Source organism: Lissotriton vulgaris, chromosome 4_1, assembly GCF_964263255.1.
Source record: "Lissotriton vulgaris chromosome 4_1, aLisVul1.2, whole genome shotgun sequence".
NCBI classification, from domain to species: Eukaryota; Metazoa; Chordata; class Amphibia; order Caudata; family Salamandridae; genus Lissotriton; species Lissotriton vulgaris.
In genome coordinates, this window is record NC_141691.1 from 1,906,350,477 (window position 1) to 1,906,368,080 (window position 17,604).

Genomic DNA, 17,604 nt, shown 5'->3' on the forward strand with positions numbered 1-17,604 from the left:
TCTCCAACATAGTCTCTCTTATAAAACTGCAGAACATTCATACCCCAGCAGATGTTAGGTTCACTGAAATACCCAGGTGGCTAATCATACACTCACTCTGTGCACAAATACATATTCACTCTGTAGAAAGAAGCCATAAAAAATTGGCCCATCATGCACACAAGTTGTGCCCACATACACTTTCGCCAATGCACTCACTCTGTGCACACATGAACAGTCACGCTGTAGGAAGAAGGAAAAATACCTAGCTGTCCAATCATACACTCACTCTGTGCACACTTGAACATTTGTTTGTGTATAGGAGAGTCAAACACCCAATGGGCCAATAATGCACTCACTATGTGCTCACATACGCATTCACTCTGTAAAGAGGAGCCAAACACTCTGCTGGCCAGTCATACACTCACTCTGTGTACACTGTGTACATTCAATCGTTAGAAAGAAGGCAAGCACCGAGCTGGTCAATCATGCACTCTCCCTCTGCACACAACCACATTCACTCTGTAGAAAGAAGCCAAACAGACTGCAGGCCAATTATGCAGTCACTCTGCGTACACATACAAATTCACTCATGCACTCACTCTTTGCACACAGGCACATTCAGTCTGTAGGAAAGAGCCAAACACTCAGCTGGCCTATCATGCACTCATTCTGTAGAGAGGAGCACCGGATCTGCACAAGTTGTTTATTAAATGCACATATAAAGGGTACCCCCTGATCTAATGGAGAGTCCCTGAGGCAGGGAAATTAATAACTGTATTGTAAGTCCTCATGCAACCACTCTCTTTACTTATACACAGAGGTTAGAAAAAAGACAAAATTATTTTATTAACAATATTCAAAAAAATATACACACATAACATGCGCACAGATAAATATAATAAATACAGCTCTAAAACAGACCAGTACAGTCAACCGCAGCTGTCATAACACATACACATTCATAGATTACACTGGATAAACAAGAAATAGAGTTTCACATTATTTATATATCTTTTTCATATTGATATACAAGCCCTAATCTGAAAGATAACCATTGAAACATATTTTCTTAAATGGATCAAGATATGGCATAAGACACAAATTTCAATAGCCAAATATTATTAATAGTTAATGGATGTAATGTAATTGGAGTGAAATTATACGGTAAGTATGTGCGTTTCGGTTCACAGGCCTTCATCAGGACAGTCATATTTCGTATGTTTGGATAATACCCAAAGATAGAAAAATATAAAGATTTTGAAAATGCAAACACATTTGAATAATACAATGTGTGTAAACATTAACCGTACGTCTAGGGGTTGCCCATGAGTCATATTCGGGAATACATCAGAAAATCTTCCCATATGAGCACCCGAGTGTATCACATACACAGATGCAAGAATATCCCAACATCTTTAATAATTTTTCGTGCATGTGTACCAAAAGAAAGATGACAGTAAAAAAGAGAATATTGAATTAATGTATAACCTCCCAAAAATGGTAAATACATTAAAAAAGATGTTTCTAAAAAGTTGTTTATTTACAAGAGCTCAGAATCTGGAAACAACATGTTTCAGCCACATGAGATATCATACATGTATGCCCAGTGGTATCCAAAGGCCAGGTGGGCATTGGCTGTAGCCTGCCTGCTCAAAAAAGAGCACTGACTTCAAGTTATTTCAAGGTGACTGTGGATGAGTGATTTCAAGACGTCTTAAAACATCAAGGTGCGTCATCAGCTCGTTGAGCGCTCAGTCATATAGCGCGAGAGGGACTCTCTTCAAACAAGCAAGAGTATAAAAGGCGCCTCGGGACCGAGCACGAGGCCCGCTACAGCTCCAAGCCTCGTCACAAGAGGGGGGTCTGAATGACTCCAGAGAGGAAAGCGATGGGGCTCTACCGCGTCACTGCCTTCCTGTGCCTCGTCGCTGTCACTGCGGCTAAAATATCTGGTAAGTATGTCTATTTGAGCTTCAATATTTCTTGTTTTGTGTGTGCTATTGACTTGCATCCAATGCTTGGAAACAACAGAATAAGTGCCGCGGTTTAAAGTGTTTCCTATGGGTCTGCCCCTGGCGCTGTCAGATGCCGGGATTGCTAAATACCAAGGCTGCCGCCTGGCTCTTTCATCCACCACCACTTCCCGCCTCTCTGTTTCACTCTTGCAGGTGCTTTTTCTCTCCTTCTTTTTCTCTATTTTCCTATCTTTCTCCTTCTTTTTCCATATCCTGCCTTACTCTCGCTTGCCCCGGGTCAACGTCTGAGGATAAAAACACGTCTGCAATCTCCAAAACTAGGTGCTGGTGCCCACCACACACAAATTAAGCACCGCTTACATCCTAGTATAATACAGTACAGAATCCGCTCCAAGAGTGTCAGTCAATACGTTACCTAGATTTCACATTCAGTAAGCAGACCTGCCAACTCACACGGCGGCACCGTGTGTCACACGACTACTTCAGCTCCTTTTCAGAGGCAGTAAGCAGCCGATGTCCATTAAGAGGTGTGAAAACACCCCAGGACATCTGTGACAGCCTCTATAATGCTCAGTTTTTTTCTGGAAGGGGTGGGGGTTTGGTGAGGGGCGGAGTGCCTCTTAGGTAGCTCTGGTAAGAGACCACGCCCCCTGCAAGGCCCAGCTTCCTCCTCAGATGGTGAAACTTGTTTGTAAATCGGCAGGTATGAATAACTGCAATTATGTGTTGCTTGTATTTATGCAAACTGACTATAACCACGATTAATGTTGCCAAGTGATTCATTTGAACAGAATAACCTACTTCTGCATGGATGTAGGTAATTGATGGCATGTTTGTTACATTTTAGCAATCAGTCCAGTAATAAGACTTGTAAACTATACCGGCACCCTCGAGTAATGCAAATATTACAAAGAAAGAGTCGAATGTATGTATGTGTCCCCCTCACAGGCCATGTTTTGTTTGTTAAAATGGGTTTTATCTTAGGATCCCACCTCCGGCACAGCTGAACCCCAGTGTTGCCCAATACCAAGGTTGCCTTTTCTTCCCTCCACCACATGCCTCTTTCTTCCACCACCTTACGCACCCTGCCTCCTTCGCTCATTCTTGCAGTTTCTTTCCCATCCTGCTTTGTGCCTTTGTCACTACTTTCTTATCTTCCATTCCTCTCTTGTCTTACATTTTGGCTGTTTCTCAAAGTCTGATTTCCAGGGCCCCTGAGCTGCAACCACCGCCACAGATTAGGCACTGCCAAGTATATATCAATATTGCACATTTTAGTGATATGTACGAATGTTACTGAGCTGACTGGATAGAATCAATAAATGTGTTTTTTTCTGTGACTACAGAGTACGAACTGGAGTCGCAACCCTTGCGTCCATGTGAGCTGGGGAGAGAGAAGGCTCTGGCGAAAGGATCAGACTATGTCCCGCAGTGCTCAGAAGATGGTGCCTACAGGTAATGTGTATACAGCAAAAATCAATACAGTGACCAGGAATACACCGTTAACACGTTTCTCCACAATTTTCTGCCTTTTTCCTGTGATCCTTCTTCAGGTCTTCTCAACCCATCCTGACATAGTGTATGTGGCCATTGATGTTTTCAAATTCCAAGCCTAAATAGCTAATCTATCTCGTGTTTTTGGGCCGGATTGTGTCCTTTCCTGCACACAAACAATCCTGCATGCAACACAGGCACCCAGCACCACAGCGCAATGGCGCCTGTTTTGGCTCTAGGCAGCAGATTGTGCACCAGTGCAGGCAGAGAGCAACAATGCACCATATGTTGGTACATATATGGCATATTCCTGTCCACTCCTTTTCACACAGCACGAGGCAGCAAGCTACCATGACAAATGCCAAATATGGTGGTCGTAACACTGTGATTGGGGCATCATCATTAACTTTATTTTGTAATCATATGTTTGTCAAACATTTACAAATGTCCATAACATCAGCTAATTAATGGCCAAGGCATTTATTTATATCATAGATGGATGCACCAACCAAATCGTCTCTTGGCACTCTAAACTAAAAAAGATATATAGTTCTTAAGAGTGGTGATGCACTAGTTAGGGAAAGAAGTAAGTTTTCAGGGCTTTTCTAAATAGTTGGACATAAGGTTACTTCTTAATGTAAGAGGCATGCGCACCAACAGATACAATACATACACAATTTGGTGAAGTCATCCTGTTCAGCCACCAAAAATGTTCAGCTCATTAAAACGGGCATGCTCACTCTAATGACCACTCACCTACACAAAACAGAATCAGACTGTGTTCCGCCATAGAAATGTTTGGAAAGTTACTCGCTGAACTACCAAAAGGGATGCGACTCCATACTAATGGTAGTTTTTGCACTATACAAGTGCTAATTAATAGCATCAAATATTTATATGGTTTTATAAATGACAAGGAGTGAGGTAGAAATGTGATTTTACCTATGCTAGGGGATACTCCGGGACCCTGATTCCTATGGTGGGTGCACAAATGTATACCCAATATAAGTGATCCCCTTCCCTCTCCGATGATTAGGTACCACCTACGGTTTGCATGAGATTTTTTATTAAATTTTATCAGGATTTTATTGTGTTTTATACTGTTTTAACGTTATAGGGCTTGTACAAATCAGATTTTAATTGTATGTATTGTAGCTCTTTCTTTTTATGGCTAAATATGCCAAGTAAAAATATAATAAACAACAACAAAATAAAAATGCATAAGTAGAGATAAAAAAAGTAAACTAGATTATGGGATAATTGGAAATAGCAATGACTAAACAAGAAGTAGATTAAAACCAGGAGCCATAATTATAATACATACCCTGCAAGAGCAGACGCAGAACATGACATTTCCTGCGCGTCCAGAGCATTACTGTGCTACTGCCTTTGTAATATCATGGAATCAAAAACTGTCAAAGAGGCGGCAGAGCAGCTTTCGAGGGTGAGGCCATCATCCCCAGTACAGGATGCCCCAGGCCAATCCTTATGGGTCACTGTGTGTTTTTGAACCTATCGCCTACAGATAGAAACATTACATCTCAGTGCAACAAACACGAAAACAACATTGAGAAAGACCTGGGGAATCAAAGGGACATTTGAAGGACCTTTGTAAGGGAATCTATTTTTAATATTGAAAAATAAGGTTACGGTAAAATGGGGTAAAGGTTAAAGTGTAATGTTGAAGGAAGAGAGGGTCTCTCCTGTTAGTTAAAAATTAAATCCAAGCTATGTCTCAGAATTTCGACGGCAAACAGCCAGATGTGTTTGAAAAATAAATAAATACAAAAATAAAAGGTTAGGAGTACAGCATTAATCAGTCCCAGATGAAGCACCCTTTGCACATCCGCCACCGACAGGTTTTGTGTAAGCAGCAGTCACCAGATAGCAGTTTGTGAGATAATGTGTGCTGGTGAACTGTACAAAAATGAGTCAGCAAAAATGTTCTGCCACTAAAACATCCTTGCAAGATTGATTGTGATGCTTTTGGGTATCTTAAAAGAGAAACCAAGTATGGTTACCGGTGACTGTTGTATTATTCCACTAGTTGGGCAGCCCACTGACGACCGATAGTTTCATGTTTACTCAATAGCACACCCTTCGTTCTTTCAGAAACATGCAGTGCAGCAGAGATGGAGGGTCGTGCTGGTGCGTGGACCCCCACGGCGCTGAGATCCCGGACAGCAAGAAGAGCGGCTCCCCCGTGGTCTGTAAGTAGCAACAAGGTTAAAGCATAGAAAGTGCCAGAGGGGTGGTAAGGGCGCCATCGGCCCTAATGCAAGCTAGGAAAATGGCGAACGGGCAAGAAGTCTTGGAAACTGATGTGCTGGAAAGGAACAATGTTTGAGCACAGATGGAGCTTGACTAAGGGCATATAACAACCAAGGAGCGGATTTACAAAGATTGGACACAACACAAAGCAGCAATACAGCTTGCGGCGCCGCCCTGAGTCCAATAGAGAGGGCAAGAAGGCGCTATATCTACTAAGGTGCCGTCTTGCCCCAGCGCAGGCACTCTTGCACCATGGTGCAACGGTGCTTGCGTTGCTGGCAGGATTGCTTTTGTGCAGGAAGTGGCCCCTTCCTGCACAAAACAATCATCTAAGGCAATTCCCTCGTTCTACACATGCTTCAGAATGCAGCACACATGCAAAGATGAAATAACCAGGAGAAATTAAGATATTTCTCCTTGTTACGCCTCAGCTGGGAAGACGTAGCCTTTTGACGCATCTCCAGGTATACTAGTGATCAAGCGTTTCTGGGCCTACAATCTTTTCTCTCGTTTTTATCACCTTTACTAGGTCTCTTTATCCATACTTACTTTCTATCTAGGTCCTTCAATGGATATTTTATAAGTCGCACTGAGGGGAAAGAGAGTTAACATTTCATGTTCGATCAATTTAATACAATTAACAGTGCAACCAATTGGGTACATAATGAAGAGAGTAATCGGTAGCCAAGTTCACGGGTGTTTATTGCAAAATGGTAATCATGTTCAAATATATAACTCTTAAGACTATACTGTAGAGCTATAAGATTACAACAGGGAGACCATGGGGCATATTATCAAGGGGGTTTATCTCCGCTTTTTTGGCTTTAAAAGCCAAGAAAGCGGAGATAAAATTATCTCCCTATTACCTAGCTGTCGCTAACACCAGTTAGCGACAGCTAGTAGGAGATAGCGACCATCTTGGGACCCACTTTGCATGTCAGTGATATTTATCACTAATGACATGCAAAGTGGGCGTGCCAAGATGTTAGCGACTGAAAACAGTCGCTAACATCGCTATCTCCTATTACCAACTTTTGGAGATATTCGCGCTAAGCACGAATATCTCCAAAAGCTAACACCTGCCCTGAGCAGTTCTTAGCCATGTTATCCAATGGGAGGTTGATAACATGGCTAAGAGCATTAGCTCGGTAATGCATGAATATCGCGGACTTTTCAGCGATATTCATGCATTGCGGCGATTTTTATCGCATTTGCGATAAACCTTGGTATTACCAAGGTTTATTTGCGGTAAAAATCGCCGCAGCTCAGCGGTAAATTTTTGTCTCTAACCAAGCAATAGCGATAATTATCGCTATTGCTTGGTAATATGCCCCAGAGTCTCCTGAAGAAATTTGGGCAAACCAGAATTAGCCATAACAAGTATCTCAAGTGAGTGCTGTATAAGTTAACAACATATCTGATGTTCAGAAAACAATCTTAAGTTATCTTTTCCATACATTGTAAATGTTGTATTACTTGTAAGAGCGCCCAAATCACCCCACATGGGGTCTCCCCGGCTCTTGTACGAATACCGCTGTGAAACCCTTCCTGGCTTTTTCCCTGTGTGGGCACCCACTCCTGGGCACCCCCAAGGTGCAGCCAGTCATCCCAGCGCTGTTGGGGCCGTTGTGGAGATTAAGCAAGCTATTGCCCAGAGTTGCAGAGTGGGGCCCATGATTAGAATATTCACAGAGGCGAGAATTATCGGGTCTGAGGAAATTGAGCCCAAGACCCGCCGAGGCGGGGAATTGAACCCTGGTCCCGGGCCAGACCTTTGCATCAGGGTCTGCCGCTCTAACCATTGAGCCACACTTCTCCACATTGCATTAGCAATCTAAATAACCCAAGCACAGTCCAAAAGGATAACATCTGCTCAGTTAATTAAGAGAGTTTCAGAAATCAAAGAGTTCCTTTCAGAACCAGGGACAAGTTAAGGTTGGCTGAGTAAAGCAAGGATTAGCAAGTAAGAAGCTCAGTCAAAAGTCTTTTATAGGTTGGGAATAAGTGTAAGCCTTAGCTATCTTTGGGGCAAACTCCAAAGGATCATTGAAGAACAGACCTCATGAAGTCTTCTCAAAGGGATAGTAGGGAATCATGGGTATAGGGGTTCAAAAATGAGTCCTAGGGGTTCAGCAAAGAAGTCTGCAAAAGAGTCAAAAGCGATCTGCAGGGGATATGGGGCAGCGCTGAAGCAAGGTTTGTGTCGATCTGCCGCTAGTCCTAACAGCTGTCAATAGGTTATTGTCTACAAGTCAGTAGGTGACACCCACCATGTCACCTCATCATCAGAATGTCTATTGTTCCTGCTACAATTCCATGTTGCCGACTGCAACAGCAGAGAAAAATCCCACACGGACATGGGAATGGCACATCCTTCCCATACTCATGGCAACGTTGAATAGTCAGTCCATCGTCAATAATTCAGTTCTCGTGTGCTCACTGTCAAAATTCCTTCCTCAGGTGATCTATCTATTGCCGTTACAAGAGATGTATCTATTCTAAACTAGCAAAACACATAAACACCTGCAAGAAACCAAGTAAGCAGAAATAACAGTAGAATGGCTTTATAAAATGCAGCAAGTAGAAATGCAGGCCTTTAGTGTGAATCCTAACTTAAGACATTAAATTAAATAGTGCGCATTCATATGCATGCACACATATACATATTAACAAATATATTTCTTTAATACTTTTAATTCATTTCATATTGGCACAAAGTGAATACGCAAATTGAACAATAATAAGCATAACTGAAAGTATGTTTGAAAGAACAAACATGTATCATTAATGTCCATCCTTGCAGTCTAGCACACGTTATAACTGTAAAACCTTTTAGTTGTAGTGAAGCATATACGTTTGGTATTACATGTCAGTCACCTTAGTAATCAACATCAAATGATTATTTATAGATAATGCATTTCTATTTAGTGAAGACAATTCCGAGGACAAACATTTCAAAGGTATTTCTTTCGACATTAGTAAACAGTCTATCATGTGAGAAACTATAAATTCTACAGTAGACACCTCTGCAGTGGTGGTGTCAATGCAACGTGTAAACAAATCATTGTGTTACGTAACAAAAAAAAGGTTTTAGAAACCACTTACCTGTGACAGCCAGCAGGCCGCCGCCTCTTCTTCATCCCCTGCTTCCTGACTCCGGTCCCAGAGCAGGATGCAGGAAGCAGCAGGAAGCACCCGGCTTCCAGGCTCCCGTTAGCCAATCACAACACTGCAAAGCAGCGTTGTGATTGGTCTGAGCGCCGTGGATTGGTGCTCAGTCAGGGAATGGGGGCCTGGGCATGTTCTCCATGACGGCTGTAATGCAGCCTGCATGGAGAAGATGCAAAGTGCGCATGAATGTTTGGCCGGCCTGAGAGGCACTTACGAGTGGGCAAACCACTCCTCCCCTGCTCCTCTGCCATCAGAGCAGCCTCGCCCCAAATGCAAAGCTGCAGCAGGAGTCAACATAAAATGATAATAACATGAGTTATTATCATTTTGTGTTTCCTAAGTTCACTGCTGCGAAGCAGTGGTGTGATGCTCCTCCGCCTTAGCGGAGGAGCGGCCACTGCCCTAATCTGGTCCCTAGTGTGTGTTTAGATTAACTGCGCTATTTACCCCTTAAGTAGCTTCCATGTGGTATCTGACGTTAACCGTGCCTATTGGTATATGTTTATGCCAGAAGGCTGATGGTCAGCCTTTCTCATGACGCAACAATTGATGGACAGAATTCAGAACATTGTCATACATTCACCCCAGCACAGAGATCTAGGCCTAAATCCATCGTTTTTTTGCTCTCCATGCCATTCTAGTTTGAACCCAGCCCTATGCAAATCAGTCTTGACCCTGCGCCCAATGAGAACAGTCCAGCCCAAACTGCCAGGTCAGGTCCTCCCTGGACTTGAAACAAGCACTCTAGGACTGCTTTCGGGTTAGCTGGCCTGGCTGAAGAGGGCTGTTAGCCCAACAACATGATGGATTCAACCCAGATCTGTGACTGGCGGTGAGGGTTTGAAAAGTTTCAGCACACCATCCATCATCTCCTTGTGTTTGCACACAATCACCCCAGTACAGACATCTGGACTTAAATCCATCATTTTTTGCTCACCATGCCATTTCAGTTTGAACCCAGTCGTATACAAATCAGTCAGGCCCGAACTGCGAGGCCAAGTCCTCCCTTTGAACCCAGCCAATGGGAACAGTCTAGCCCAAACTGTCAGGCCAGGTCCTCCCTGGACTGGAAACAGGCATCCTGGGACCGGTTTCAGGGTTGCACCCCTCTTCAGCCAAGATAGCTTAACTCCAATTGCATGGAGAGGACGAGACCCATTTCTGGGCATATCTGTCCCACTCGGGGTGACAAATGCAAAAACAACAATTGATGGACAGAATGCAGAACAATGTCATACATTCACCCCAGTACAGAGATCTGGGCCTAAATTCATCAATCCTTTGCTCACCATGCCATTTCAGTTCGAACCCAGCCATATGCAAATCAGTCTTGACCCTGTGCCCGATGGGAACAGTCCAGCCCGAACTGCAAGGCTAGGTTTCTCATGATAATTTTTAATTTAATTTAATTTAATTTAAAATTACTTATAAAGCGCACGTTCGCCAGCGGCTTCATGGCGCTACAACAAACAGAAACAGGGTGGGCTAGCCCATGTAGAAGAAATAATTCAGATTGTGGGGGGACTAATTTAATTAAAGGCTTTAGAAAACAAAAGGGTCTTAAGTTGCTTTCTGAACTGGTAGTAGAGAGTCAGGGTCCTAAGCTCAAGGGGGAGAGAATTCCAGAGGAGTGGGGCAAGGGTCGCAAATTTCGAACCGCCCCATTTCTTCCTCCGGAAACGTGGGACCGTAAGCAGGGCCTGGGTGGATGAACGGATGTCTCTGGTGGGGACGTAGGGAGTAATCTCAGAAGAGATGAAAGCAGGAGCCGTGCCCAGTCTCGCTTGAAAAGTGGTGGAAGCCAGCTTGAACTGGACACGCTCGCGAACGGGGAGCCAGTGTAAAGATTTAAGGAGGGGGGTGACATGGTGAAATTTAGGTAATTTGAACACCAGGCGAGCCGCCTGGTTTTGGATCTGTTGCAACCGCCTAAGACTATATGCAGGTATACTAGCATATAGGGCGTTGCCGTAATCCAGGCGGGAGATGACCATCGCCAAGGTGATCAATTTAAGGGCTTGAAAAGAAAAAAAACGGGACACCTTGCGTATAGTACGCAGTGAGAGAAAGGAAGAGGACACCACAGAACTGACCTGGGAGTGAAGGGTGAGTTGGGAGTTGAGCTTAATACCTAAGGTTTTTACTGAGGAAGAGGGGACAGGTGGGGAACCGAGAGAAGAGGGCCAGAACAAAGGGGACCAAGGGCTGGATGAACCACCTGTTAACACCAGTTCGGTCTTATCTGGGTTAAGTTTTAGATGGTTGTGGTTCATCCAGTCGCGAATGTGGGTCATAGTAGATTGGAAATTAGAGATAGAAGACAGAGAAGAAGAAAGATCGAAAACAAGTTGGAGGTCGTCAGCATAGTTATATACTGCGACCTCCATCTGCTGAAGAGAAAAGATGAGCGGGGCAATGTAAAGATTGAATAAGAGGGGAGAAAGAGAAGAGCCCTGGGGGACCCCGCACTGAACTTTCCGGAAATCCGCGGTAAAATCACCCAGGCGAACAGCCTGGGTGCGGTCCCTCAGGAAGGAGGATAACCAGACCAGTGCGGTACCTCCGATCCCCGCCACCCTGACACGGGAGAGTAAGATGGTATGATCAACCGTGCCAAAGGCGGCTGAGAGATCGAGCAGTACCAAGGCCTGGGTCTTATTGGTATCCATTCCCTCCCTGAGGTTGTCAAGGACCGAGAGTACCACGGACTCCGTAGAGTGTGCGGGGCGGAAACCAGCCTGGCGGGGGGCTAAGACCCCATGCGTCTCCACAAAGGTGCTCAGGGTGCGAGTAACGTGGCGCTCGAGCACCTTTGCTAAGAATGGCAAAAGGGAGATGGGGCGGTAGTTGGCTGGGACCGAGGGGTCCGCACCAGGTTTCTTGAGGATGGGAACGATGATAGCAGTTTTCAGAGGAGTGGGCACCACACCCTGGGAGAGTGAACTGTTAAGGAGGTGAAGAGGGGGATCAGAACATAAAGAAAAAATGTGACGGAGGATGTGGGAGGGACAGGGATCAAGAGGGGAACCGGATTTGACCAAGGGAATTATTGACATAAGACATTCCTTAGTCAACGGAGGAAAAGCGTCAAGATGACCCTTAGGGGGAGGACACCGAGGGTCCACAAACGTAGGAGAAGGAGGAGGGATGTTGGCCTTGATAATAGAAATTTTCTGAATGAAAAAATTATTGAGGGAGTGACAGAGTTCAGGTGAGGGGGTGGGTTTCAATGTGGTTCTGTCAGAGAATGCCAAGTTGTTCACAATCGAAAAGATTACTTTCGATTGGTTCTCTGCGGCGAGGATGATGGTTAACATGCTATTTCACAGAGACACAAAATGTGCTATAAAATAACATGGGAAAGAAATGTCCTAGCCCTTCGATTGCAGACTGGCTGCACTGGGAACTAGTTGAGGTGGAAAAGGGAATCACAGAAAGTGATTCATTAATTGTTTTCTTCGATCTTCACACAGCCTTGTTATCTATCCCATCAACCTTCGAGCTTGTTGATCTGGGGTATTTGATACTTGTACTCTTTCCCCTTCTGATCTTGTCCGTTCTCTCCTTATTGCAAAATAGTTTTGTGGAAAAAGAACAAATTCACCGTCCCCACCAGATGTGATATTTTTATAGCTTACTCTTGGTCAACCACAGTAACTCGAGTCGCAATTCAAGGCCTCAAGCCTAGGGTGGTCAAAGAGGTGATGCTTCAAAGAAACAACCATCGACACACACTGTAGAAGTAGCAGTGATCCAATCTGGCAGCAGGGTGTTTCTACGCGCATCAAAAAATATGGGTGGTCTTCAGAGTCTTCAATTTTTTTCTAGATTGGCACAAAATTTGATATGAATTATTTAACAATTCAATTTATGCATCATTTGAGATAAATTCAGTACTTACATAAATCAGATAGCAAACCCAGCCGTGACATTATCAATCAGTGTAGCACTATATCTGTATGTGGCACTCTGTAAGCGCTCACTTACACATTAATACCTTTTTATACAGCTCTCTTATGAAAAGTAATAGTATCTTCAAAATGTCTCATTTATTGTCTGGGATGTAACATTACATTTCCTTCTAGGCTTGTCATTTTGCCAGCTACAAAAGCAGCAGATCTTAGTGAGTGGTTACATCAACAGAACCACCACCACTTACATACCACAGTGCAGCGAGTCCGGAGAGTACAACCGCATGCAGTGTGACCTGGAAATGAAACAATGCTGGTGTGTGGATTCAGAAGGAATGGAGATCTATGGAACAAGACAGCCGGGAAAAATAACACAATGTAAGTCTTAACATTTAATATACTTACCTAACATTGCATGTTTTGGGGGAATGAGGGTGTGGTCCAAACTAGATCATGCCTTTAGAAATGGCTGCAGACTGAGGCTGTCATGAATGAAGAAAATGAGGTGAAGCGAGAACACAGCACCTTGCGCTGCTACTATTCTGAATCCTGGTACAGAGGGAAGAGGATGTGGTGCAGCGGTCAGAGCTGCCCACTCAGGAGCTGGTGATCCGGGTTCAAGTCTTGGCGTCGGCTCAACAAATCTGTGATTCTGGGCAAATCACTTAATCTCCCCGTGCCCATGGTCAGTGCCTTGATACCCTCCTGGGTGATTAGTCACGCTATATAAGTCTACAAATTTAAACAAAAAAGTACAAGCAACTAGGGTCTGTCTCCCATGGAGTCCCTGTAGAATAGGTGTGTCCATGGAGAAAGTGTTCTCTCGAACATTTTGGTCCTTATAAATTCCCACCGCATTGGAGAGACCACAGCATGTCTTGCCCACTCTGCAGAGACATTCCCACATAGCAGTTCTGTTGACCACATGCACAAATGAGTGGGATGCAGTAAAACCCTCTGTGTAGCGTTTACTGTCTGATTTTGAGTGACCTCTAGATGTACTTCCTACTCACATGGCGATTAAATGCTGGTTGTAGAGTACGGTGCTCACATTGGTTGTGGATAAATATTATGTGAAATGTAACCAGTCATAAGATGATGCCTAAATCAGATCCTGCCAATTAGGGACCAGTGAGAGGCCCATGAATTTTAGTAAATTTTAAGAAGACCTGGATTTAAGAACAGATTGATAAACAACTAGACAAGCAGCCATGGAACCATCATTAGAATGAGCCAGAGTAAGTATGAACCAACAAGAATGTAGGTCCAATTTTTCTCCAAGACCATTATGTCTACTTTCATGCTATATTCGAAAAGGTAAAAAAATTGCTTCAGTTTCTAAAGAAGGTGGATGGAATATGCTTGTCATTTGATGCGCTGCAACTCATGATCTGTTGCATAACATTACAACACAAGGGGTGCTGAGATCAGTTGGGCAAACAGAGCATTACGCGTTGAAGATATGATCCAGTAGACAGATATTAATGTCACCGCTTGTGAAAAGCATGAGGTGTTGCGTCGCCTTACGTGATGCAATAGCAACGCAAGCCCTTAGTAAATTAACAGTGTTGTGGAAAAGAACAATTTTGCCAGTAGAAAACTACTTACCTACTCGCAGCCACCTCAGTCTCTCCTCCATTGCTGACGAGTCCCAGAAGCACCTTTGCTTCCCTGCAGGGAGCTTGTGCATGTTCCCCACTAGGCTATGTATTACAACCGGGTGAGGAATATGCAAAGTGCGCATGACGGTTTGGCCGGACAAATAAGTAGTGGCTGATGTTGAAGTGGGGTTGCTTGGTCATTGCTGAATACAGAGATACTCCTAAGCCTTGATATTGTCCATAGCATGATTTACCGTCTTGGCTGGTGGCCATTGGGTAAGTGACGGAATATTGTTAGCAGGTGTTTGGAAACAGTCAGTAATGTTTTAGAGCTATTGAGGCTCTTTGTGTTTGGCATCCATACTGAATGGGCAGAAGGGAGTTAATGGGTCACAAAGCTTTTTGAAGGGGTGCAGCAGGTAACTTGTGTGGCCTAGTATATCTCAGTTAAGGGCTTGCGTCACCTTGCGTGATGCAATGGCAATGCAAGCCCTTGGTGAATTTGGACCCAAGGTAAATTCAGATGTTGATGTTAAAACCGTTCTTAGCAAATCTAGCAACACTAGCAACACTAGCCTAACATACATCGACTACTGTGACCTCCTACTTATTTGTCTTTCACTCAAATTGATCACAGATTAGAAAATGTTCAAAATGATAAAGAAAAAAACATGCGATGTACAATGCTGATGCAACATTCCAATTGGTTCCCAACCCAAGTCCTCATTACTTTTGTGCTGACACACAAAGCGCTCTATTGCAGGTTGACACATTACTGTATAGGTGGCCTATCCCTCCAGTAATCTAAAAGCAACCTGGCTCCAACTCTCAAATGCTCCTAACATGTCCTAGCTTCTCCCAATCCATGACTGTCAGAGGGTTTTATCAGACCTTGAAGGCAGCTTCCACGGAACTCTGGAAGGAATCCAACCCAACAGAGTCCAGGAAACACCTCCTTCCTTCTGCCAAAGACCAATGTGAGTAAACAGGAAGAAGAGCATCCTTGGATGTCAAGCACTGATTTGCCACAGTATGGCTCCAGAATTATTTAAACACTCACAGCATATTGTGAGATTATAATGTATCGAGGTGACTAATGCATAATCCAGGTGTGAATGGCATTTGGCTGTCCCAGTGGAAAGAAGTTTATGTAGCTCATAAAGCGCGGGGCTACCTAAAGGTTTCCCAACGCTAGGAACATGAGGCACAATGCCGCGCTTGTGCTCTCCAACCAGGGCTCGCCATTCTAAGTGGCTCTTGTCAAACTATACCTAAAATATTTTGGCAGAAATTTGGGCATCAAATATGAGCGTGTGTGGGAGTGAATTACAGAAGGTTTTAAATAATATACAGCAAATTATTTAGATAAAAAAGAGTGAATTGTGAAAAGAGGATCACTACATATGCATTTCAAATGAATAATGAGTAAGTATTATAATGTACTGGGAAGATACATAGATGGGTATTATCAGGAATGCGAAAATACCTTGAACATAAAGAGAACAGTGGGGAGAAGTCATGGAAAAACATTTTAGCTTTTATACATTTTTGCTTTTTAAATATACCACGAAGTACTCTCTTTTTGGTGGTATTTGCAGCCTCCTTGAATGTTTCCAAACACAGTTGGGTGACTTCTTCTCGTTTGGGAGGTCTGATTTAGGATTGATCTAATCATATTTGGGCACCTACAATCTGGTTGATCTTCCTTCTTTAGAACTAATTTGGCTAAGTATAAATCAGTCTTTTCACTGTTCTAAGGGTCATCACTGGATACTCCCCCAATCGTTGACAAGTGGTTGAAAGTCAGTGGCGGCTCCTCCGTTAAGGCGGGGAGAGTCGCCCCACGGCTCTCAGAGCAGTGGTAAAGGGAAAAATAAAATGATAATAACAGCTTTTTTTATCATTTTATTTTTCGTTGCTGTGGGGCTAGGTTAGAGCAGGGCAGGGCGGGACTGGGGTGCCAGGGGGTGGAGTGGCTCATGCACACTAAGAGCACATGACTGCTTGGCCGGCCGTCTTGGGCCGGCCAAACCGCCATGAGTACTTTGCATATTCCTCACCAGGTTGTAATACACAGCCTAGTGAGGGACATGCACTAGCTCCCTGTAGAGGAGCTTGGGTCCTTCCGGGACTCGTCAGCAATGGAGGAGAGACCGAGGCGGCCGCGAGTAGGCAAGTAGTTTCTTTAACCCGTTGCAAACTCATGACGAGCTGAGCTTGTCATGACCGTTGGAACGTTCTCAAGCAGGGATAATATCCCCACTCTGCTGAACGTTCCAAAACGGGTGTGGTCGTGAGGAGCTCCGCTCGTCTTGAGTGCAGCTCCACTGTGCCTCATGACGAGCCAAGCTCGTCACAAGCACAGCGGCGCCGTGCGCAGCCCCCTTCGCCCCCCACAGCAGGAGAAAACGCCCGCAGAGAAGGGGTAACAAAATATATATTTTTTGCCCCTGCCAGCCACCACTGATGAATTTGATAGAAGTTCTGGCCATGGACTCTGATAACCGTATAGCTATGGATATTTGATACAAGAGCATTGCTGAAAGGTAGTTTGTCTTAAATATGTGACATTAGCATGGTTAAGTCAGACAATGTATCTGGGAAAATGTGATTACTATTTTACTAATGAAATAAAATCTTAGGTTGTTTTGTATTGGAATATGCACTGAAGACATTTGCAGACAGGCAGTACTCACCTCTGTGGCGCCGATAGTTTGTAGTGTTGCAGTTAATTGTATATCATGCACAATTATTAGAATTTGTAGACCGAGTAGTTGATTGCTTTTTTCAGTCCAGAGGAAAATAGGTTGCTCATTGTTGATGTTGATATAGATGATTTAGTGCCTGGATACCCTCACAGGTGAGGTATACAAATCAACAAATGGCATGACATAACATGTTTTAATTATGTATTGAATTACATTCCTTGTGGTTTCTCTGTCATCATCAAACTTTATTTGGCTTTATTTCAACCAAAAGAGTTCTACAAAAATAATCTAGTTCACTAATCAATGCAAGTTGTTCAATAATTCGCAGTCACAATTCTAAAATAATATTTAAGATAATTTCAAAAAGAAATTGCAGACTCCTGCTCTCCAACCAGCCTTGTTCTTCTCTCTGCCTTTGAAGGGAATGGATGGAAATGTGCATTCTTCTGTTGTTTGGTTGTCCCAGTCCATTGTGTGATCTGATGGTTGT

General features: G+C 43.8%; 1 protein-coding gene across 1 annotated transcript in view; it reads left to right on the plus strand.

Annotated features, from left to right (window-relative positions):
* The first annotated feature begins 1,814 nt into the window (after positions 1-1,814).
* Positions 1,815-17,604, plus strand: part of TG (thyroglobulin) — a 711,260-nt gene continuing 695,470 nt past the window's right edge. Inside the window, exons 1-4 of the mRNA XM_086966244.1 lie at positions 1,815-1,934; positions 3,305-3,413; positions 5,565-5,662; positions 12,980-13,183. Of these exons, the coding sequence (XP_086822370.1) occupies positions 1,850-1,934; positions 3,305-3,413; positions 5,565-5,662; positions 12,980-13,183 (496 nt within the window). The 5' untranslated portion in view covers positions 1,815-1,849. The remainder of the gene's footprint in view (positions 1,935-3,304; positions 3,414-5,564; positions 5,663-12,979; positions 13,184-17,604) is intronic.